General features: G+C 39.8%; 1 protein-coding gene across 1 annotated transcript; it reads left to right on the top strand.

Moving 5' to 3' along the window:
• The first annotated feature begins 2692 nt into the window (after positions 1 to 2692).
• MRPS14 (mitochondrial ribosomal protein S14) lies at positions 2693 to 23023 on the top strand. The gene is made up of 3 exons (XM_032646854.1): positions 2693 to 2824; positions 16868 to 17026; positions 22570 to 23023. Exons 1-3 carry the CDS (start codon positions 2780 to 2782, stop codon positions 22750 to 22752), a joined length of 387 nt encoding a protein of 128 aa, XP_032502745.1. The 5' UTR covers positions 2693 to 2779; the 3' UTR covers positions 22753 to 23023.
• Positions 23024 to 23272: the final 249 nt, after the last annotated feature.

The following is a 23272-nucleotide window of genomic DNA, read 5'->3' as shown; positions in this document are numbered from 1 at the left end:
TTTTAATCTGTCTACCCAAAAATAACGTTTAAGCCTCCAAGGGAAGGACTATCTGAAAAACCAAAGGCAACATAACTGGCAATGCTGAATATCTCCACCTACATCTAAATAATGCCCAACTGCATCAGAAGGGCAGGGATTTCTTTCTGTCACTGCGCCTCACACACATACACCATGGTACATGACAGGCATTTAATACATGTTTCTTAAATGAATGAATGCTGATGTTTCTCCTGATCTTAGAATTCCAGGACAGTAAGGCCAACAGCTTTCCCCACTTTCCGTCAAATGGCCAGGGAGAATCATAGACGTTTTTGGGAGAACACAAGGTAAAGTGATTCTTCTTTAGGCTTTGCCAGGCTTCCCCACCCAGTAATGGGGGAGGGTGCACTGGGGGAAAACTCTTAGGCTGTTATACAAAACCAACACAATTAATTAAAGAAGATCCTGGAGTCTTCTCTTACTGTCTCAGAGCTTCCTATCTTACCAGCCATTAAATTGCTTTAATCTCTTCTAAAGAAAAACAGCCTAATAACATACTAATACTGTTTAAGATATTTGTACATACATATATATTCATAGTAGCATTATTCACAATATATATATATTCATTCAATATATATATACATATATATTCATAGTAGCATTATTCACAAAAGGTAGAGGGAAAACAAGTGTCTATCGACAGATGAATAAAGAAACAAAATGTTGTACATCCACACAATGGAGAATTATTCAGTCATAAAAAGTAAGGATGTATTGAAGCATGCTACAACAAGGATGAACCTTGAAGATGTTAAGTGAAAGAAGCCAGACACAAAAGAACAAGCGTATGATTCCACTTATGTAAGATATAGAGGAGAGTAGAAAATTTCATACAGACAGAAAGCAGAATGGTGGTTGCCAGGGGCTGGGATGCAGGCGGAAGGGGAACTTACTGATTAATGGGTACAGAGTTTCAGTTGAGAAGATAAAGATGTTCTGGAGATTGATGGTGGTGATGGTTGCACAACAGCGTGAATATACTTAAGGCCACTGAACTGTACACTTAAAAATGGTTAAGATGGTAAATTTTATGTTATGTATATTTTACCACAATTTTTTTTAAGTTACAATGCTGTTTAAAGATGCTTTCAGAACTAGTCTTACAGAAAGAAAACAAAAGGCTGCTGTGTATAAAGCTGACTCACCTACTTCGTGAGCTAATTGTGTTACTGAGTCTAAGCTCGTACTGCCCACCACACGACAGGCCAATAAATCAAGAGACAAGTTGTTGGGACGAGGAATAGTGACTTTATTTGGAAAGCTGGCAGACAGAGTCAATGTCTGAAGAACCATCTTCCCAGAGTTAGAATTCAGGCTTCTTTTATACTAAAAGGGAAGCGGGTAAAGTCTTGGTTCTGGCCAGACTCCGGAGGGGACGAGTTAATTGCTTCCTTCCTGCAGCCATTCACAGGTGGGCCTGGTCAGGATGTTTCCCGTGAGCTAAATAAAGGTATTTTAGCTTAATGCTTATTATCTAGCAGGCAGGGTTCCCAGAAATGCACCATTACATATAATTTAAACTTATAGGTAACATCCCTTTAGTGATTAACTTGTAATAGAATACAACTGCAGAAGATAACCCTCAACTGTGCAGAGGTATTACATGGGCTAGAATTAGGACTAGATGCCTGCCTGACACTGGTTCAGGAATTTTCTGATTCTACCATGACAGGGGCTTATGCTGTCCTTTCCTGCCAGCTGGCCTCAATCAGTCCCTCCCCAGTTCATTACACATGTTCCAATACACTTGAATCTCTCTCTAAAGAAAGGAGTCTGCACTCAGCTTCCTTTCCCAGAAGACTCCTGTCCAATAATGTAGATGCAAATAGCACACAGGGGAATCTCCTCACTTCATCAATCAGCACATCTAAAATACAGGTCTTTGCCAAGCTAATATATACTCCTTGATACTCTTCTACCAGGGTGGTAGGTGGGTGGTACTTGCCTTACATCTACACAAAGTAAAGGAGCCCCACAAAGGGTTCATTCCAGACCAAGGACATTTGCTATGAAGATGAACTGAAAGTACCCTGAACTACAGACAGAAAACAGCAATTTTTAAATGGCAATGCTCCCAGCCCCAGCCCTGCCCCCGAAAAAAAAACCCCAAAATATTTTAAGCGCTTTTCACCTAAAGCTCCAATACACAATATACATATTTTTAAATATATATATATATTTTAAACCCTAGACATATAAATGGGAAGTATAGCATTGCTATTCTCAACATGAGCACTATCTTTATAGCAGAGAGGAGAGATTTGCAAAATCCACAGGAAGGAGGACAGAGAAGGAGGAGCTGTCCATACTTGTAGGTTTCTGGCAAGTAGCATCCTAAATTAATGGAGGATACAGGAGAAGTAGGTTGAGCGAGAAGAATTTGGGGAAAGAGAAATTAGTAACAATGAACTGGTAGGTAAGGGAGGGTGGAAAAGGAGCTGGGTGGGGACGAAGGTAATTTAAGAGGGTGTGTAAAGCGCTCAGGAAACGAGGAACAGATAATGACCGTCAGACTCCAACATCAGTATCACAGCTCCGCTCCCAGATAGTTAATTTGCCCATATTCCGTTGAATACCGCGAGAACGTACATCCAATTAACTACGCCCTCCTTCCTATACGCTAAAGACCCGCCTGCCGCCCCGCCCCCTGCGGCCCAGGTCCCGCCCCTCGTGTCCTCGCTGTATCCGGCAGCGTTAATAAAGTTGCAGCAGTTTGACATTTGCGGCGGACAACATGGCGGCCTCCACGCTCGGCTCTCTGCTGCGGACAGTCCGGCAGGTCTGCGCCACACCCTTAAACCCTCCTCCCCCTCTCCTCTGAACCTCCAAACCCACGGGTCCCCCACTATTCTGCCAGCTGTAGCGCCCAGTGCAGACTCGTCTCAGGGTTTTCGCTCTGCCCACTTCCCTCCTCCGTCCTGCTTCAGGGGAGGGCCGAGCTGCAGACGTAAATTTGGTATTCGTAAGCTTAGAGCTGACTGGCGTTGAAAGCTACAGATTGACTACAATTTATAAGGAGTGTAGGTGGGGAGAGAAGGTGTCCGAGGAATGAGGCCCCAGAGCCTTCAATGTTAGGAGAGCCCAGCAAAGGAGACTTGAAAGAAGCAGAGCGAGGGAGGAGAGCGTGGTGGCCCGGAAGCACTCCAGGAGCAGGGAGTGGGCAACTCTCTGCTCAAAGTCAATTAAAAGACGAGCTGAGAATTGCTTGTTGGGTTTAGCAGAGTGGAAATTGTTGGGACCTCGATCTTAGCCGTTTCGATGGCGTGGTGGGGGCGAAAGCGTTCACGACAGAATAGGAGGAAAGAAATTGGAGACCACGAATATAGACAAGCCTTTGAAAACGTTTTGCCGCAAAGGGGAGCAGAAAAATGGGTCAATAACTGCAGAGGAGGTGGGTTAAGAGTGGGTGTTATGTGTTATTTTTTTTAACGTGACAGAAGTAACTGCATGTTTTTGTGTTAAAGGGAAAGATTCTGTAAAGTGGGGAAAATGGATGATGTAGGAGAGGGAAGAATTGCTGGAGCTGTACCGCTGTGTAGGAAAGAGATGATGAGTTTCGTGTTCAATTGTTTGGTCTTAGGAACATAGTTAATCTGTAATAGCGTTGTCCAGTAGAAATAAAATGCCAACCACATATGTAACTTAAAAGTTTCTAAGTGGCCACATTAAAAAAAGTAAAAAGCAGATGAAATTAATTTTATTAAAATATTTTATTTAGGTATGTCAAAAATTATTTCAACATGTCCTATAAACGTGATGTATGAGATATTTACATTCTTTTTTTCATACTAGATCTTCAAAATCAGGTTTGTATTTTACACTTAAAGTACATCTTAGCTTGGATGCTAAATTTTCCACCATTAAAATGGAAAATGTAGGAGCTTCCCTGGTGGTGCAGTGGTTAAGAATCTGCCTGCCAACGTAGGGGACATGGGTTCGAGCCCTGGTCCAGGAAGATCCGACATGCCACAGAGCAACTAAGCCCATGCACCACAACTATTGAGCCTGTGCTCTAGAGCCCGCGAGCCACGACTCCTGAAGCCTGGGCACCTAGAGCCTGTGCTCTGCAACAAGAGAAGCCACCACAAGGAAGACCCAATGCAGCCAAAAATAAATTTTAAAAAATAAATTTATTTTTTAAACGGAAAATGTAGTCCTACCAAAACACTAAAGTTAATGTTTATCTTGCTTCCGTTTAAATTTTTTAATTAAAATTAAATAAAATTAGGAATTACGTTTCTCTCGTTATATTTCAAACTCACTAGCTGTGTGTGGTTAGTGGCTACTGTATTGGACAGAGCAGATCTTTAATAACAGGATGGAATGTAGTACATGGACTACAGATGCTTTTTTAAAAATTTATTTTAATTGAAGTATAGTTGATTTGCAATGTTGTGTTAATTTCTGCTGTACAGCAAAGTGATTCAGTTATACATATTTTTTTCATATTCTTTTCCATTATGGTTTATTATAGGATATTGAATATAGTTCCCTGTGTTATTCAGTAGGACCTTTTTGTTTATCCATTCTGTATAATAGTTTGCATCTGCTAATCCCAAACCCTCATCTGTCCCTCCCCCTTGGCAGCCAGAAGTCTGTTCTCTATATCTGATTACAGGTGCTTTTAATTTCGTAATTAAAGAGAAATTGAAGTCATCAGCTAAATGTGGGGATGTGGGAGCAGGTGTCAGAGATTTGAGGAAAGATGGTGTAAAATAGTCAAGAGTAGATCGGAAGAATAGTGGCAAGAATTAGAGCCAGTACAGTGAAGTGAGAGAGGGACCAGGGAGTTGAGGGTGTCTGAAAGATGACATTGTATTTACGGACCATGGAATTCAGGCTGGGTAAGCGGGAGATAGGAAATCAAAAGCTGAGAGCCAGTGAAGAACTGGTAGGAACAATGGATTAAAAGTGTCAGAGGAGCTGTTATGAGGTGTTAGAAGGAGCAAGCTAGAAAGAAGTGATAGAGAATGAGATACACACAGCTGAGACAATGGAGGGCTTGCACCTACTGGTAATAAAAGACCTAGGGCATGGAAGTGAATAGGTAAAGAAGAGTGGAGGACAAAAATCACTGGAGGAAAAGAGTTCGAGGAATGGAGAGATCACAGTGTAATTTCATGTGTGTTGAGATCACCAGGAATTAAGACAGGAAGAATATTGGAGAGAGCGACAGTGAGCCAGCATTTACAGTGAGTGAAAAACGAAAGGGAATGGTGGGGGCTGTGGTAGATGACTACAGTGGTGACCTGTGGTGGGAGTATAACCCAATGGCACAAGAGCCAAAGCTTACTTTCAGGAAGGAGGGACAGTCTGGAAGCTGCAGCAAAGAGCCAGGAAGCTTTCTCCCACTCGTGGGAGAAAAAAAGAGCTATGGGGAAACTATCTGGGATTCAAGATTCTCTAGAGCAAATATCTGAAGGAGATGTTAAGGAATTGAGGATTTAGAAAATTTCGACAATGGTAGACCATGAGTTGAAGAGGGCCCAATGGAAGAGTTTTAGGAGGTGAAGAGCGGTGAGAGAGAGGGGCAGGATAGGATAAGTACAGAACAGAATGCAATCTTAATATATAAAGCACTGTTATAAACTGGTAAGAAAATACTGACAATAGAAATGTGGGCAAAGGACATACACTATTTACAGAAGAAATTACTATAATAGACCAATAAATGTTTATTTTAAAAGTGTATTGCTTTTATAGTCAGAAAGTTGTGGAAAAAGAATGAAAGGTGTTTTGTTTTCTTAAATAAATAGAGAAACCTGTTAGGAGATGGTAGAGAGGATGTTGATTAGGAATAGTCTGGAAAAGAATTGAGGGGAAAAATGTTTAATTTTGTTTTTTAATTCTCTTTAACTTTCAATGTCATAGATAAAAACAAACCTGGCATTGACCCTTAATGTGAATTGTTTCTTTCAGCCAAAATGATCTCCTCAGACCTTACCACTATATCTTGTTCATTTCCTCTTTTGGTTTGGAAAAAGTTCACCTTCTCTTCTTTCCTTTCCATGATGCTCATTTCCAGCCACAGTGACCACGTGTTCATTTGACTCAGTCGTGTCAAATCGATATTGAAATTTCCTTCATGCTGTCTTATTTCCAAAAAGCAGATTTTAGAGTTGTTGTATTTCCCCATGAGACTTTGAAGCATTGAAGATGCTCAGTTTATCTTTTGTTAATAGATTTAAAAAACGTTTTCTTTCTAATCTACTATTCTCATTTTCAGCTTTATATTCTGTATAATGCTGTACATATATTTGTTTCTAAAACAGCAGTTATAAGAGACCATCATTATTTTCTATAGCTGCAATTTAACGAACATATAATATTTGCTCTTGTTTGGGGGAGACTAGAGTTTCTAGTGGCCTATACTCTCTCTGCCTGTACTGTCAGTCAGAATTGTAAACTCTCACCATGTAAACATGTGACAATGAGGAGCCTACTATTTTGTTACTGGACAACTCATGCTAAGAAATATTAGGTCAATGATAATTTCATATTATCATTTTGAAATAATGCTTTGACCCAGCAGTTCTGCTTCCAAGAATTTATCCTACTGATACATAGAAATATATATGAAATGATTTACATAAGACATTATTCATTGCAGCCTTGTTTATAATGATAACTGGTGAGGTATGGTCTAGCTGTCCACCAGTAGGTCACAGGATAATAAATCATGATGCATCTGTGGGGAGGAAAAAGTAACTGCTTTATCTTCTTCTAAGTTCTCAGCTGGGGCCCTTGTAACGAGAAAATCATACAAATTTGTAAGTTTTACCCGACACGGGAAGTTTCATAGGGAAATGAAGACCCAAAGAAGTTAAACCTGAGTAGTTTTGTGCTAGGTTTGCTGAAGCCTGGAAAGTCGTGGGGAAATTTGATAAGACAAAAGGTATGGGCTAAGTGTAGAAAACTAAGGGAAACTTAGCAAGGCCTGTTATTCAGATTCTTCTCAGTGTCCCTCAGGCTTCAGAGATAAAGATGCTTCTTTCATGCCCTGGCTATAGGGAGGGCACCTGTCACATAAGGGTCTTATGACCTGTTTCAGGGGAAGGTCAGAAAGCCCTTCTTGCACCTGCTGTTTCTCAAATTCCATTTGCTTGAAATAGTCAGTATGCCAAAGGAGCCATATTTTGAGGTAGTGTCTCCTGAACATGGTCACATCCATATAGTGGAATATTATGTGACCTAAAACAATGTGGAAGCTTTTTGGCATATGGATATGGAAAGATCTCCAAGATGTATTGTTACATGTGAAAAAAGGGGGTAGGGGAAGAAACATGGGAGTGGGCATGTGTACATGTATTTTATAGACAAAAATCTCTGGAAGGCTGCACAAGAAACTAGTAACTGGATACCTCTGGAGGTGGGGGTGTGGTCACTTGGCTGGTGAGGGACGAGATGGGAGGGTGAATCCACTGTATGTCTATACTTCTTTAAAATTTCATTTTTTTATTGAACTATAGTTGATTTCAGCAAAGTGATTTGGTTATATTTGGTGTGTTTTATATATATTTTTTCGATTCTTTTCCATTATAGGTTATTATAAGATATCGAATATATTTCCCTGTGCTATACTGTAAATCCTTGTTTATTTGTTTTATATATGCTAATGTGTATCTGTTAATCCTATATTCCTGATTTATCTACCTCTCCTTCCTCTGTCCTGTTATCCCTTTTGGTAACCATAAGTTTGTTTTCCGTGTCTGTGAGTCTGTTTCTGATTTGTAAATAAGTTCATTTGTACTATTTTTTAGATTCCACATGTAAGTTATATTTGTCTTTCTCTGTCTGACTTGCTTCACTTAGTATGATAATCTCTGGGTCCATCCATGTTGCTGCAAATGGCATTATTTCTTTATGGCTGAGTAATATTTCATCTTCTTTATCCATTCACCTATTGATGGACACTTAGGTTGCTTCCATGTCTTGGCTATTGTAAATAGTGCTGCTATGAACATTGGTGTTCATGTATCTTTTCTAATTAGAGTTTTTTTCCAGAGATATGCCCAGGACTGGGATTGCAAGATCATATGGTAACTCTATTTTCAGTTTCTTGAGGAACCTCCATACTGTTTCCCATAGTGGCTGCACCAATTTACATTCCCACCAAAGTGTAGGAGGGTTCCCTTTTCTCACAACCTCTCCAGCATTTGTTATTTGTAGACTTTTTGATGGTGTCCATTCTGCCTGTGTGAAGTGATACTTCATTTTAGTTTTGATTTGCATTTCTCTAATAATTAGCAATAGTGAGCATCTTTTCATATGCTTGTTGGCCATCTGTATGTCGTCTTTGGAGAAATGTCTATTTAGGACTATTTAGGTCTTCTGTCCATTTTTTGATTTTTTTTTTTTTATATTAAGCTGTGTGAGCTGTTTGTATATTTTGGAAATTAATCCCTTGTCAGAAGTATTGTTTGCAAATACTTTCTCCTAGTTGGTTGGTTTTCTTTTTGTTTTCTTTATGATTTCCTTTGCTGTGCAACAGCTTAGTTTAACTGGGTCCCATTTGTTTATTTTTATTTCCATTATGCTAGAAGGTGGATCCAAAAACATATTGTTGCAATTTATGTCAAAGAGTGTTCTGCCTATGTATTCTTCTAGGAGTTTTATAGTATCTAGTCTTACATTTAGGTCTTTAATCCATTTTGAGTTTATTTTTATCTACTGTGTTCAAATTTCATTCTTTTGCACATAACTGTACAGTTCTTCCAGGACCTTTTAATGAAGAGACTGTCTTTTCTCCATTGTCTATTCTTGCCTCCTTTGTCATAGATTAATTGACCATAGGTGTGTGGGTTTATTTCTAGGCTTTCTATCCTGTTCCATTAATCTATGTGTCTGTTTTTGTTCCACTACCATACTGTATTGATTTCTGTAACTTTGTAGTATTGTCTGAAGTCAAGAAAGGTGATTCCTCCAGTACCATTCTTCTTTCTCAAGATTGTTTAGGCTTTTTGGGGTCTTTTCTGTTTCCATATAAATTTAAACATTGTTTGTTCTAGTTCTGTGAAAAATGCCATTGGTAATTTGATATGCCATTAAATTACACTTGTCTTTTTCTTGTGGTTGATTTCTATCTAATCTATTGCCATTGGATTGCACTGAATCTGTAGATTGCCTTGGGTAGTGTGGTCATTTTAACAATGTTGATTCTTCCAACCCAAGAACATGGTATATCTTTCCATCTGTTTGTGCCATGTTCAGTGTCTCTCAGTTTTTGCAGTACAGGTTTTTTGCCTCCTTAGGTAGGTTTATTCATAGGTAGTTTATTCTTTTGATGGGAAACTTTAACTGTGCTGTCAACTTTGGAGAAGTATCCCAGTTGTACCATGTTGGGTTGGCATTGTACAGAAATCAACAGCCATATTGGTCTAGAAACGTTAAACATAATTTTTTCCATCTGTACAGGGGTAGCACACTGTATTAAATATGTAAGGTCTTATCTACATGGGTTTGATTACAGAAACTAATAAAGTATTCTCTAAATAAAAAAATTGTTTATATTATTGTTAATAATATAAATTGTTTATATTAATATAACAATATAAATTGTTTATATTGTTAATATAACGATATAAATTGTTTCCTCAATTTCTCATTCTGATATTCCATTGTTTGTGTATAGAAATGCAACAGATTTCTGTGTATTAATTTTGTATCCTGCAACTTTATCAAATTCATTGACGAGCTCTAGTAGCTTTCTTGTGGCGTCTTTAGGATTTTCTGTGTATAGTGTCATCTGAAAACAGCAACAGTTTTATTTCTTCTTTTCCATTTTGGATTCCTTTATTTCTTTTTGTCTCTGATTGCTGTGGCTAGGACTTCCAGAACTATGTTGAATAAAAGTGGCACGAGTGGCCATCCTTGTCTTGTTCCTGATCTTAGAGGAAATGCTTTCAGCTTTTCACCATTGAGTATGATATTAGCTGTGGGTTTGTAATATATGGCCTTTATTATGTTAAGGAAGGTTCCCTCTGTGCCCACTTTCTGGAGAGTTTTTATCGTAAATGGATGTTGAATTTTATCAAAAGCTTTTTCTGCCACTATTGAGATAATCATATGCTTTTTATTCTTCAGTGTTAATGTGGTGTATCACACTGATTGATTTGCAGATATTGAAAAATCCTTGCATCCCTGGGATAAATCCCACTTGATCATGGTATATGATCCTTTTAACCTATCGTTGGATTTGGTTTGATAATATTTAGTTGAGGATTTTTGAATCTATGTTCATCAGTGATATTGGCCTGTACTTTTCTTTTTTTGTGTGGGTTCTTTGTCTAGTTTTGGTATCAGGGTGATGGTGGTATCATAGAATGAGTTCAGAAGTGTTCCTTCTTCTGCCATTTTTGGGAATAGTTTCACAAGGATAGTTATTAACTCTTCTCTAAATGTTCGGTAGAATTCACCTGTGAAGCCGTCTGGTCCTGGACTTTGGCTTGTTGGGAGTTTTTAAATTACCAACCCAATTTCACTACTTATAATTGGTCTGTTCATATTTTCTATTTCTTCCTGGTTCAGTCTTGCAAGATTGTACCTTTCTAAGAATTTGTCCATTTCTTCTAGGTTGTCCATTTTATTGGCATATAGTTGCTCAAAGTAGCCTCTTATGATTCTTCGTATTTCTGTGGTGGCAGTTGTAACTTCTCTATTTCTATTTTATTGATTTGGGACTGCTCCCTTTTTTTTCTTGATGAGTCTGGTAAAGGCTTATCAATTTTGTTTATCTTTTCAAAGAACTAGCTTTTAGTTTCATTGTCATTCCTATTTTTTTAGTCTCTATTTCATTTCTGCTCTGATCTTTATGATTTCTTTCCTTCTACTAACTTTGGGTTCTGTTCTTCTTTCTCTAGTTGCTTTAGGTGTAAGGTTAGGCTGTTTATTTGAGATTTTTCTTGTTTCCTTGCATCTCTAAACTTCCCTCTAAGAACTGCTTTTGCTGTGTCCCGTAGATTTTGGATTGTTTTCATTTTCATTTGTCCCCAGGTATTTTTTGATTTCCTCTTTGACTTCTTCAGTGATGCATTGTGTAGTAGCATATCGTTTAACCTCCATGTGTTTGTGTTTTTGCAGTCTTTTTCTTGTAGTCGAATTCTATCCTCATAGTGTTGTGGTGAGAAAAGCTGCTTGATATGATTTCAGTTTTCTTAAATTTACAAGGGTTTGCTTTGTTGCTCAGCATGTGATCTATCCTGGAGAATGTTCCATGTGCCCTTGAAAAGAATTTGTATTCTGCTGCTTTCAGATGGAATGCTCTGTAAATATCAATTAAGTCCATCTGGTCTAATGTGTCATTTAAGGCCTGTGTTTCCTTATTGATTTTCTGTCTGGATGATCTGTCCATTGATGTAAGTGGGGTGTTAAAGTCCCCCACTAAAATTATTATATATTCTTGTATTGATCCTTTGATCATTATGTAGTGTCCTTCTTTGTCTCTTGTAACTGTCTTTTTTTTAAAGTCTGTTTTGTCTGATATAAATATTGCTGTTTCGGCTTTCTTTTGATTTGCATTTGCATGGAGTATCTTTTTCCATTCCCTCACTTTCAGTGTGTATGCGTCTTTAGATCTGAAGTGTGTCTCTTGTAGGCAGCAAATATACTGGTCCTGTTTTTGTATGCATTCAGTCAGTCTGTGTCTTTTGGTTGGAGCATTTGGTCTGTTTACATTTAAGGTAATTATCAATATGTATGTTCCTATTACTATTTTGTTAATTGCTTTGGATTTGTTTTTGTAGGTCTTTTTTTGCCCTTTTTTCTCCTGTTCTCCTGTGTTGTGATTTGATGACTATTTTTAGTGGTATGTTTGGATTCCTTTTTCTTTTTTGTGTCTGTATCTATCATAGATTTTTGTTTTGCAGTTACCATGAGGTTTTTGTGTAGGAGTCTATATTTATGCATGCTTGTTTCAAGTTGCTCATCTCTTAATTTCTAATGCATTTTAGATACACTCACTGCATTTGTAGTCTCCTTTCCTCACTATTACTGTTTTTTGGGTTGTTTTTTTGTGGTACGCGGGCCTCTCACTGTTGTGGCCTCTCACTGTTGTGGCCTCTCCCGTTGTGGAGCACAGGCTCCAGACGCGCAGGCTCAGCAGCCATGGCTCACGGGGCCAGCTGCTCCGCGGCATGTGGGATCTTCCCAGACCGGGGCACGAACCCGTGTCCCCTGCATTGGCAGGCAGACTCTCAACCACTGCGCCACCAGGGAAGCCCACTATTACTGTTTTTGATTTTACATTTTATGTCTGATTGTTTTGTGTATCGCTTAACTGCTTACAATGGTTACAAATGATTTTACTACTTTAGTCTTTTAACCTCCCTACTAGCTTTGTGCATGGATGATTTTCTACCTTTATTGTATGTTTGCCTTTATCAATGAGCTTTTCCATTTTGTAATTTGCTTGCTTCTAGTTGTGGCCTTTTCATTTCCGCCTAATGAAGTTCCTTTAGCAGGTGCTGTAAAGCTGGTTTGGTGGTGCTGAATTCTTTTAGCTCTTGCTTGTGTGTAAAGCTTCTGATTTCTCCATGAAATCTGAATGAGAGCCTTGCTGGGTAGAGTATTCTTGGTTGTAGGTTTTTCTCTTTCATCACTTTAAGTATATAATGCCACTCCCTTTTAGCCTGTAGTTTCTGCTGAAAAATCAGCTGATAGCCTTATCGGAGTTCTTTGTGTGTTATTTGTTGCTTTTCCCTTGTTGCTTTTAATAGTCTCTCTTTATATTTAACTTTTGTCATCTTTCTTACAATGCATTGTGGTGTATTCCTCTGTGGGTTAATCCTGTATGGGACTCTCTGTACTTCCTGTACTTGGGTGACTGTTTCCTTCCCCAGGTTAGGGCAGTTTTCAGCTATTATCTGTTCATTTATTTTCCAAGACCACCCTTTCTCCCTCCTTCTGGGATCCCTAAAATGCCAGTATTAGTGTGCTTGATGTTATCCCAGAGGTTTCTTAAGCTGTCCTCATTTCATTCTTTTTTCTTCTTTCTGTTTAGTGGCAGTGATTTCCACTACCTCTGTCTTCCAGCTCACTGATCCGTCCTTCTGAATCATTTAGTCTACTGTAGATTCCTTCCAGTGTATTTTTCATATCAGTTATTGTTTTTTTTAGTTCTTTATATTTTCTAATTCTTTTTTAAAAACTTCTGATTTCTTGCTCTGTGCATCTATTCTCCTCCCAAGTTCTTTGATCGTCTTTACAATCATTACTCTGAACTCTTTCTTGGGTGGATTGCCTATCTCCATGTGACTTAGTTGTTCTTCTGGGGTTTTATCTTGTTTATTCGTGTGAAACATATTCCTCTGTTGCCTCATTTTATGATTGCTATTTGTGATTTTGTGTACGTGGTAGGTTGGTTTTGGACCTCCACCTTGGAAAACTGGCCCTCTGTAGGAAACGTCATTTGTGTCCCAGCAGTGCACTCCCCTCTCATCCCTCAAGGACCAGGGGCCAGCTGGTCCCAGGGTAGTGTCTGGCCTGTGTTTGTGGACTCAGTCTGCAGGCTGCGGAACTGTAGTTTTCGTGCTTCTAGTGACTGTCCCCTGGTAGGTGAGCCTGGTGTAGAGGCTTGTGCAGGCTTCTTGGTGGGAGGGGCCGGTGCCTGTCCCCTGGTGGGTAGAACTGGGTCTTGGTCCTCTGATGGACAGGACCATGTCTAGGGACATATCTAGAGGAGGCTGTGAGCTCAGGAAGTCTTTAGGTAGCCTGTCTGCTGATGGGTTTGACTGTGTCCCTGCCCATTGTATTGTTTGCCTCAGTGCCTCTCAGCACTTGAGCCTATGGATGGGTGGGGCCAGGTCTTTGTACCAAAATGTCAGCCTCCACAAGAACTCACACATGCAGATGAATGCTCCCTGATATATCAGGCACCAGAGTCTGTGTCCCCAGGGTGGGCCACAGCCACCTCCCCAGGAGACCCTCCAAGACCAGCAGGTAGGTCTGGCCCAGGCTTCTGTCAGATTACTGCTTTTGCCCTTGGTCCGGTGCATGTGAGATTTTGTGTGCGCACTTTGAGAGTGAAGTCTCTATTTCCCCCATTCCTGTGGAACTCTTACAATCAAGCCCCACTGGCCTTCAAAGCCAAATGCTCTGGGGGCTCCTCTTCCCCATGTCAGCCCCCTGGGCTGGGAGTGGAGTCTGACAGGCTCAGAACTCTCTTCTTTGGGAGAAGCTGTGCAATATAATTATTCTCTAGTTTGTGGGTAGCACACCTGGGGGTGTGGGACTTGATTACATCATGAGTGTGCCCATCTCATTGTATTTAGATGTAGAGAATCTTTTCTGCTAAGTTTCAGTCCTTTTTATAATTATTCTCTAGTTTGTGGGTAGCACACCTGGGGGTGTGGGACTTGATTACATCATGAGTGTGCCCATCTCATTGTATTTAGATGTAGAGAATCTTTTCTGCTAAGTTTCAGTCCTTTTTATAATTATTCTCTAGTTTGTGGGTAGCACACCTGGGGGTGTGGGACTTGATTACATCATGAGTGTGCCCATCTCATTGTATTTAGATGTAGAGAATCTTTTCTGCTAAGTTTCAGTCCTTTTTAACAATGGTTCTGCAGATTGTTCTGATTTTCGTGTGCTCGTGAGAGGAGGTGTGCTTAGGGTCCTTCTCTGCCATCTTGGCTGCTCTCCCTTCAGCATTTTTATTACTTCCTTTTTGGACTTGGGGTCATGTAGACTGGAGAGGTCTGTTTCATTGCTTGTTTTTTCAGGGGATTTCACCTGTTCTTTTAATTGGGAGTAATTCTTCTGCTTTTTCATTTTACTTATATTTCTCTTATTCTGAATTTATTTTTTTAAGTATTAAATTTATTTATTTATATTCTATTTTTGGCTGCGTTGGGTCTTCGTTGCATGTGGGCTTTCTTAGTTGCAGCAAGTGGGGCTACTCTTCATTGCGATGCATGGGCTTCTCATTGTAGTGGCTTCTCTTGTTGCGGAGCATGGGCTCTAGGTGCACAGGCTTCAGTAGTTGTGGCACACAGGCTCAGTAGTTGTGGCTCACGGGCTCTAGAGCACAGTCTCAGTAGTTTTAGCACACGGTCTTAGTTGCTCCGTGGCATGTGGGATCTTCCCGGACCAGGGCTTGAACCTGTATCCCCTGCATTGGCAGGCATATTGTTAACCACTGTGCCAGCAGGGAAGTCCCTCTTACTCTGAATTTAGGGAAAATAGTTGTCTACTGTGGTTTTGAAGGGCTGTTTTTAGCTGGGAGTGACCCTGTGTAGACTGTATGAGTCCAGTATTTTTGGTGCGAGGGCTGTTTTTGGCTTGCTGTGTCTTTCCTCAGGGTGTACTGGCCCTTGCCTCCTTGATATAGGTGGTGTGTTTGATATTGTGTTGACTGGAGCCTGCACTGGATGTTGGGCAGGGCCTCCTCTTTTCTCTGTGATTGTTACATCCCTGTCAGGGGTAGAGTCTGCTCCCCGTTTGTTGGAGTGGAAGCCCCTAGATCCGATTCTAAGCTTCGATGTGAGGTAGGCAGGTCTAGAACACTGCCTCTGGGAAAGAAGCCCCTGTGCGTTCCTCCCCAGGAGCTGTTTGCTGTGATGTGTAACTCTGTGACACTGGTGCCACCTGGTGTGCACACCCACAAAGATCACTGTTGCTGGCACTGCCCTCGGGGGCTGCATCTGCTGCAGGAGTGCTTGGAATCGGCTTGGAGATTAGGTATGGGTTAGAAACCCTCACAAAACCATGGGCGAGAAAGTCCTCTGGAGCTGCAGCCCCACACCTAAAGCAGGAGTGCCAGTGATAACCTCAGTATTCAGTGCCGCCTCCATGTGTGTGTGCCCACAAAGTTTGCAAAACCCACTACAGTTGGAGCTGTGCCCTGCTGTGAGCATGCTGATAGTGAGGCTGCTGTAGTGGACTCATGCCCCTCCCTTCCCATGTTGACAGTGGGGCTCCTACGGCAGCCTCATGCTCCATCCTGTGCACACCCCCAGTTGTGGCTCGGGCCACACTCCAGGCCCTTTGGGCTGTCTTCACACAGCCAAACCAAGTCATCTCCCCAGATCTGTCTACTGAAGCCTGAGTTTCAACACCCAATCACTATGCACGCCAGCAGGTGCACCTCAGACTGGAAAGTGTGGCAATGTGGCAAAGACCGTCTGTGCTGGTCTCTCTACCCTGTGGGGCAGCAGACCAGCTCCTGCACTCTGCTTTTGAGCCTCTGAAGCTCCCTAGCTGTCCCAGCAGACCTCCCAGACAGTGAAGGAGGTCCCCAGGGTGAGGGAACCTTTCGTCTTTCACAGCTCCCTCCCAAGGGTGCAGGTCCCATCCCAATTCCTCTTCTCCCTTTTCCCTTCATCCTACATGGTTTTGTGGAAATCTTTCTTGCAGCTTTGGTTGTCTGAGATCTTCCGCAGGCTTTCAGTAGGTAGCATGTATGGATTGTTCCACGTGTAGATGTATCTTTGATGTATTTGTGGGAGCAGGTGAGCTCCATGTCTCTCCACTCCACCATCTTGGCCTCCTCCCCCTTTCTATACTTTTTTGACTTTTGAACCATATATTTATTAACCTAAGTAAAGGTAAAACAGAATTATATAAAAAAATCTCAGAAAATTTTTCACTTTCCAACCCACATTATTGGCATTGTATTAATTACCACCATTTTGGCTTAATGTATGTCCATAAAGGTTATTTGTTCTGAATTAAGAAGTCTATTATTTTAAATTATTAAAGTTATCCATAATTACTTGGAGGATAAAAGGTCATAAATAGTGACTAAAAGAGGATCACAGGATGGAGAAACTGCCAGAGTCTGGGTCTGACTGTCCTTCACTTGTTCTTTGTCTCTGTCTCTTAGGTGGTTCCTTCATCAGCTTCAGGCCAAGTTCGAAGTTACTATGTAGATTGGAAAATGTTGCGTGATGTGAAGAGAAGAAAAATGGCCTATGAGTATGCAGATGAGAGGCTTCGGATCAATTCTCTCAGGAAGAATACCATTCTGCCAAAAGACCTTCAGGTTAGCTAAGTAAGATGAGTATCTACCATAAAATCATTAACTCAAATCAGATCACTTTTAATACAGTTTGTTGTGACTTAGTATCAATATACTTTCTGGAGAATGTAATCAGATTTTTTTCAATCAACGTAAACAAATACCCTTGTAACTGATTTTGATGAGTTTCAAATTAAAAAAGAACTATTCATTCTTACTAGCTCTTTAACCATTTCATTAGGTGATGCTTAGAAAGTACTGATGCATGGTAAGCACACAGAAATTGGATAGTTATTTCTCCAATCATCCCAATCATTCAACTCTCAAGGCATTGGGAGTCTTTGCCAATGCGTGGGGCCAGGTGCCCAGCACATGGCCTACACCGTTCCTTATCCAGGGCCATCCCTAAACCTGCCTCTCCGAATTCCTGTGCTCATGAGGTGGCCTTCCATTTAGGTTTACTTTCTTGTCACTCTCTAACTTGAATAAGAGAATGTCAACTCGGTTTGACTCCCTGAATCATAAGTCCTGCCTAACTGGTGACATAAAATACCTGCATTCAAGAGTCTTATCAGAGGCTTCCCTGGTAGCGCAGTGGTTGAGAGTCCACCTGCCGATGCAGGGGACACGGGTTCGTGCCCCGGTCCGGGAAGATCCCACGTGCCGTGGAGCGGCTGGACCCGTGAGCCATGGCCGCTGAGCCTGCGTGTCCGGAGCCCGTGCTCCGCAACAGGAGAGGCCACAACAGTGAGAGGCCCGTGTACCGCAAAAAAAAAAAAGAGTCTTATCAGAGAGTATAACTCAAATTCAAAGCCATTAAACTTATCAAAAGCTCAGAGTAAATAATATTTCATTTATATAAATTTGGAGAATAATATACAGGCCCCTCATTACTGTGGATTCTTTTTAAATCTTGTCTAAATTAAGCCAGATAAGCAGAAAACTGAGTGCCCTGGACCATTCTGTTATGACTTTTACTGTAGTGACATTAAGCTACTTGCCTATATTTAGCAAGTAATAAGAAGTGGCTCCTGAGAAGCTCAGCTTAAGATGTTGTAGAGGACAAATGTATGAAGATTCCCAGAAGATTACTATGTGGTGATTACTGATTACTATTTCTGCTCTGATCTTTGTTTCTGCTAACTTTGGGCTTACCTGTTCTTCTTTTTCTTGTTCCTTGAGGTGTAAGTTAGGGAGGGAGCTGTGGTATGAGAACCAGCAATAGCTGTGCAGAGACTCTATGAATCATGGGAAGTGATCATGGCACTATGTTGCCTGCCAACTAGCTTACAAGTCAAATTTATGCCCCAGTGCTAACATACTTACAGGCTCTCACAGAATGCTCTTTTGTTTCATTTTCCCTTTGCCCAGTTTCCTCATTTGTACACTGCCTTAAATCTTTACATTCACACATACATAAACAATTTGTAGGTATTCTTCAAGTTCTGTCTCCATGAAACTTTACTTCATTCTGCCAGCCCAATCATTTCTCCTGTCTCTATAGCATTTACTGTCTACCATTCATTGACTTAATCATGTTGTTTTGTATAATTCTCTCAATATTTCTTTTTTTTTTAATAGTATTTCTTAATAGCACATGCATAAGCTTTTGGAGATCAGGAACTACTCTTAATGCTTAATAGTTGATATAAATTTAGTGGCTTTCATATACATTTTCTCATTTATGTACTTCTAATATGTTAATTATTTTGCTTCCATCATAGTCTAGTACAGGGTCAATCACACACACACACACACATGCACAATAATACACATACTTCAACCACATACATAAGACTAAATCTGTACTGACAAAACCTTAGTGCTAACTACTGCAGTAATCTCTGTTTTTCTCCCCTGAGCCACTTTTGCCCTTTTACCATATTTATTTCCCTACGTTGCAAATGATCTTTTAAAAACGTAAGTCTCACTTGATCACTCGTCTTTGCATCTCCACCGTCAGAGTCTTTACCATAGGTGTCAAGGTTCTGAGGGCTCCTGCCCTTCCTTCTTCTTCAACTTCACCTCAAACCACATTTTCCTCCTACTTGATGTTCAGTCCAGAGGTTTCAGACTTTTATGATTCAAAAATCTTATGGGAAATAACCTAACTTACACCTCAAGGAACAAGAAAAAGAAGAACAGGTAAGCCCAAAGTTAGCAGAAACAAAGATCAGAGCAGAAATTAATGAAAATAGAAACCGGAAAAACTAAAGATCTGTGAAACTAAGAGCTGGTTTTTTGAAAAGATAAAATTGATGAGCCTTTAGCTTGGCTAACCTAGTAAAGAAGAGAGAAGACTCCAGTAAAATCAGCAATGAAAGAGGAAACATTACAACTGATACCAAATAAATACAGAGAATCATAAGAGACTGAGAAGAGCAGTTGTATGCCAACAAATTGGCTAGCCTAGAAGAAATGGATAAATTCCTAGAAACATATAACCTATCAAGACTGAATCATGAAGAACTAGAAAATCTGCAGTGACCAATAATGAGTAAGGAGATTGAATCAGTAATCAGAAACCTACTAAGAAAAGCCCAGGACTGTGTGCCTTCATGAGTGAATTCTACCAAACATTTAAAGGGGAATTAGTGCCAATCCTTCTCAAACTCTTCCAAAAAATTGAAGAAGAGGGAAGCATTCCCAAAGTCATTTTATGAGCCCAGCATTGCCCTGATACCAAAGCCAGATCAGGACACTACAAGAAGAAAACTACAGGTCAGTATCCCTGATGAATAGAGATGTAAAAATTCTCAACAAAATACTAGGAAACCAAATTCAACAGTTTTTCCTCTAAGATCAGGAACAAGACAAGGATGTCTACTCTTGCCAATTCTGTTCAACAGAGTACTAGAAAGCCTAGCCAGAGCTATCAGGCAAGAAACAGAGATAGAAGGCATCTAATCAGGAAGGAAGAAGTAAAACTCTATTTGCAGACAACATGATATTATATGTAGAAAACCCTAAAGACTCCACCAAGAAACTGTTAGAACTAATCTATAAATTGAGTAAAGTCACAGGTTACCAAATCAACCTACAAAATTTAGTTGTGCTTCTGTACACTGACAAACTATCTGAAAAAGAAAGAAAACAATCCCATTTACAATAGTGTCAGAACTAAACCTAGAAATTAAGAAGGTGAAAGATTTGTACACTGAAAACTATATGCACTGATGAAAGAAATTGAAGAAGCAAAAATAGAAAAAATAATCTTAAAATTTGTATGGAACGACAAAAGACCCTCGAATAGTCAAAGCAATCCCGAGAAAGAAAAACAAACAAACAAAAAAGCTGGAGGTATCACATTTCCTGATTTAAAAGCTATAATATTCAAAATTGTATGGTATTGGCATAAAAACAGACACCCAGAAATAAAGCCACAGATACATAGTCAACAAATATTTGACAAGGTAGCCAAAAATACTCAGTGGGTATTGGATAGTTTCTCCATAAATGGTGTTGGGGAGACTGGATATTCACATGTGAAAGAATGAAATTGGACCCCTATCTTACCCCACTCACAAAAATTAACTTGAAATGGGTTAAAGGCTTAAAGGACAGACCTGAAAGTGTAAAACTGCTAGAAGAAAACAAAGGGTAAAAAAGTTCTTTGCCATTTATCTTTGCAGTGATTCTTTAGGTGTGACACCAAAGGTGCAAGCAGCAAAAGCAAAAATAAGCAAGTAGACTACATCACACTAAAAGAAACAACAACATGAAAAGGCACCCTACAAAATGGGAGAAAATATTTGCAAGTCATGTACTTGATAAGGGGTTAATACCCTGAAAATGTAAGGAAGTCATACAACTCAGTAGCCCCCCAAATTTTTTTTGATTAAAAAATGGGCAGAGAACCTGAATAGACATATTTCTAAAAAAGACATAAAAATGGCCAACAGGTACATGAAAAGATGCTCAACATCACTTATCAGGGAAATGCAAATGAAAACACAAAGAGCTATCACCTCACACCTGTCAGAATGGCTACTATCCAAAAGACAAGAGATAAGTTTTGGCGAGGATGTGGAAAAGAGAACCCTTGTGCACTGTTGGCGGGAATGTAAATTGGTGCAGCCACTATGGAAAACAGTATGGAGGTTCCTCAAAAAGTTAAAAATAGAACTACCATGTATGATCCAGGAATTCCATTTCTCAGTATAAATCTGAAGGAAATGAAATCACTAGATAGAAATAGAAGTGATATCTGAACCCCTATGTTCACTCCAGCATTATTCACAATAGCCAAGACATGGAAACCACTTGAATGTCCATCAACAGATGAATGTGACACTCAGTGTGATTCATACACAGGCACAGAATACGATACTATTTAGCCATAAAATAGAAGGAAATCCTGCCTTTTGCAATAACGTGGATGTACCTTGAGGGCATTATGCTAAGTGAAGTAAGTCAGAAAAAGACAAATACTGTATGATCTCTCTTATATGTGGAATCTAAAATAACAAATTCATAGAAACAGAGTAGAATAGTGGTTACCAGAGGCTGGGGACTGGGGAAAATGGGGAGATGTTGGCCAAAGGGTACAGACCTCCAGTTTTAAGGTGAATAAGTCCTGGGGTTGAATAAGTACAACATGGTGACTACAGTTAACAACACCGTATTATATACTTGAAAGTTGCTAAAAGAGTAAATCTTAAGTGTTCTCACGCACACAAAAAAGTAATTATGTGGGGTGATGGAGGTGTTAACTAACCTTATTGCGGTAATTATTTTTCACAGTATATACATGCATCAAAATATCACATTGTACACCTTAAACTTATACAGTGTTCTATGTCAATTATATCTCAGGAAAGCTGGGAAAAAATCGTTTGGGGAGACAACAGAAATGCATTCATACATTTTCCAAAAGAGAAATGAGAATGTCTGTAGCAGCTCTATTTGTAATAGCTCAAAACTAGAAACTACCCGGATGTCCATCAGCTGTACAATGGATAAATGAATTATGGCATATTCACGCAATAAAAGCACCAATGAGAATGAACAACTTACAACACATGCACCAGTATGAAGACTCTCACAAGCATTTTATTGAGTGAAAGAAGCCAAACAGAAATGAATAAAAAAGAATGGTTTTTATTATAGTCCATGGTTACATTTATATAAAATCAAAACAAGAAAAATTCATCTGTGGTGTTAGTAGCCAGGTTAGCTCTTAGCCAGGAGGTCAGTGACTGAAAGGAGGCAGAGGGAAGGCTTGGGGTGCGGATAATTTTTCTTAATCTAGTTGCTGGTTACACAGCTATGTTCTGTTTGTGAAAACTTGTTGAGCTTTACACTTATGGTTTGTGGATTCTTGTGTATCTACGTTGTTTCAATTAAATTTTGAAAAATTACATTGTATGTCAAACATTTCTGTCATTTTTCTGATCTGTTTGTTTCTCCTCAGAGCTTGAAGTTCACTATGGTGTCCAGGGTTCTTTTGCCAAACTTGGCTACATTAATGAATCTAGCCCTTCGTTCTCTTCCTCTGAGCATTAACTAATCATCTAGAATAAATAAATGCACGTGATCTGTGTAAATAATGTTGTGACTTCCCTTAGGAAGTGGCTGATGAAGAAATTGCTGCCCTTCCCCGGGATAGCTGTCCCGTTAGAATCAGAAATCGGTGTGTTATGACATCCCGTCCACGAGGTGTAAAGCGGCGCTGGAGGCTTAGTCGTATCGTCTTCCGTCACTTAGCCGACCATGGGCAACTGTCTGGGGTGCAGCGAGCAATGTGGTAATAATCAGCTCCAGAACCTACTGAGCTTACAGGAAAACCAGTTCTGGCAAGAAGAGACTTCTCTAATAGACAAAAACCTAGTTTTTATGGGGGTCCAGAATAAAGGTCTTCTCTACCTGATGCTATCTATAGTTAAATTACTTATAAATTTTAAATGAAAAAATTTGGAAGTTTCATTCTGTCAGTGAATTCTCTTTTCTCCTGGACTTAATAAATTACTGTCCCCAAGCATAGTGTGAAGAGTAGAGTAATAAAAAATATTTCTGTGGAAATATGGTCTGTATAGTTGTCTTTTCCATCATGTTTATTAATCTTTTAGCAACATGTAAGTGTTCCTGTACTTTAAGAGCATTATTTCATACAGCAGTATTATCTTCTTGTTAATTCAACTCATTGACATACATGTCAGTGCTCATCTATGGCAGTTTTTAATCCTGGGATGGCTACCCTGACCTGCACAGCTCACTTTACTTTTACTTGATTGTTAGACAATACATTGGAAAGTAAAGCTGATGCTCTGG

Source organism: Phocoena sinus, chromosome 1 (assembly GCF_008692025.1).
Source record: "Phocoena sinus isolate mPhoSin1 chromosome 1, mPhoSin1.pri, whole genome shotgun sequence".
In the NCBI taxonomy this organism is placed as follows: domain Eukaryota; kingdom Metazoa; phylum Chordata; class Mammalia; order Artiodactyla; family Phocoenidae; genus Phocoena; species Phocoena sinus.
This window is presented reverse-complemented; position numbering and strand designations above follow the sequence as displayed.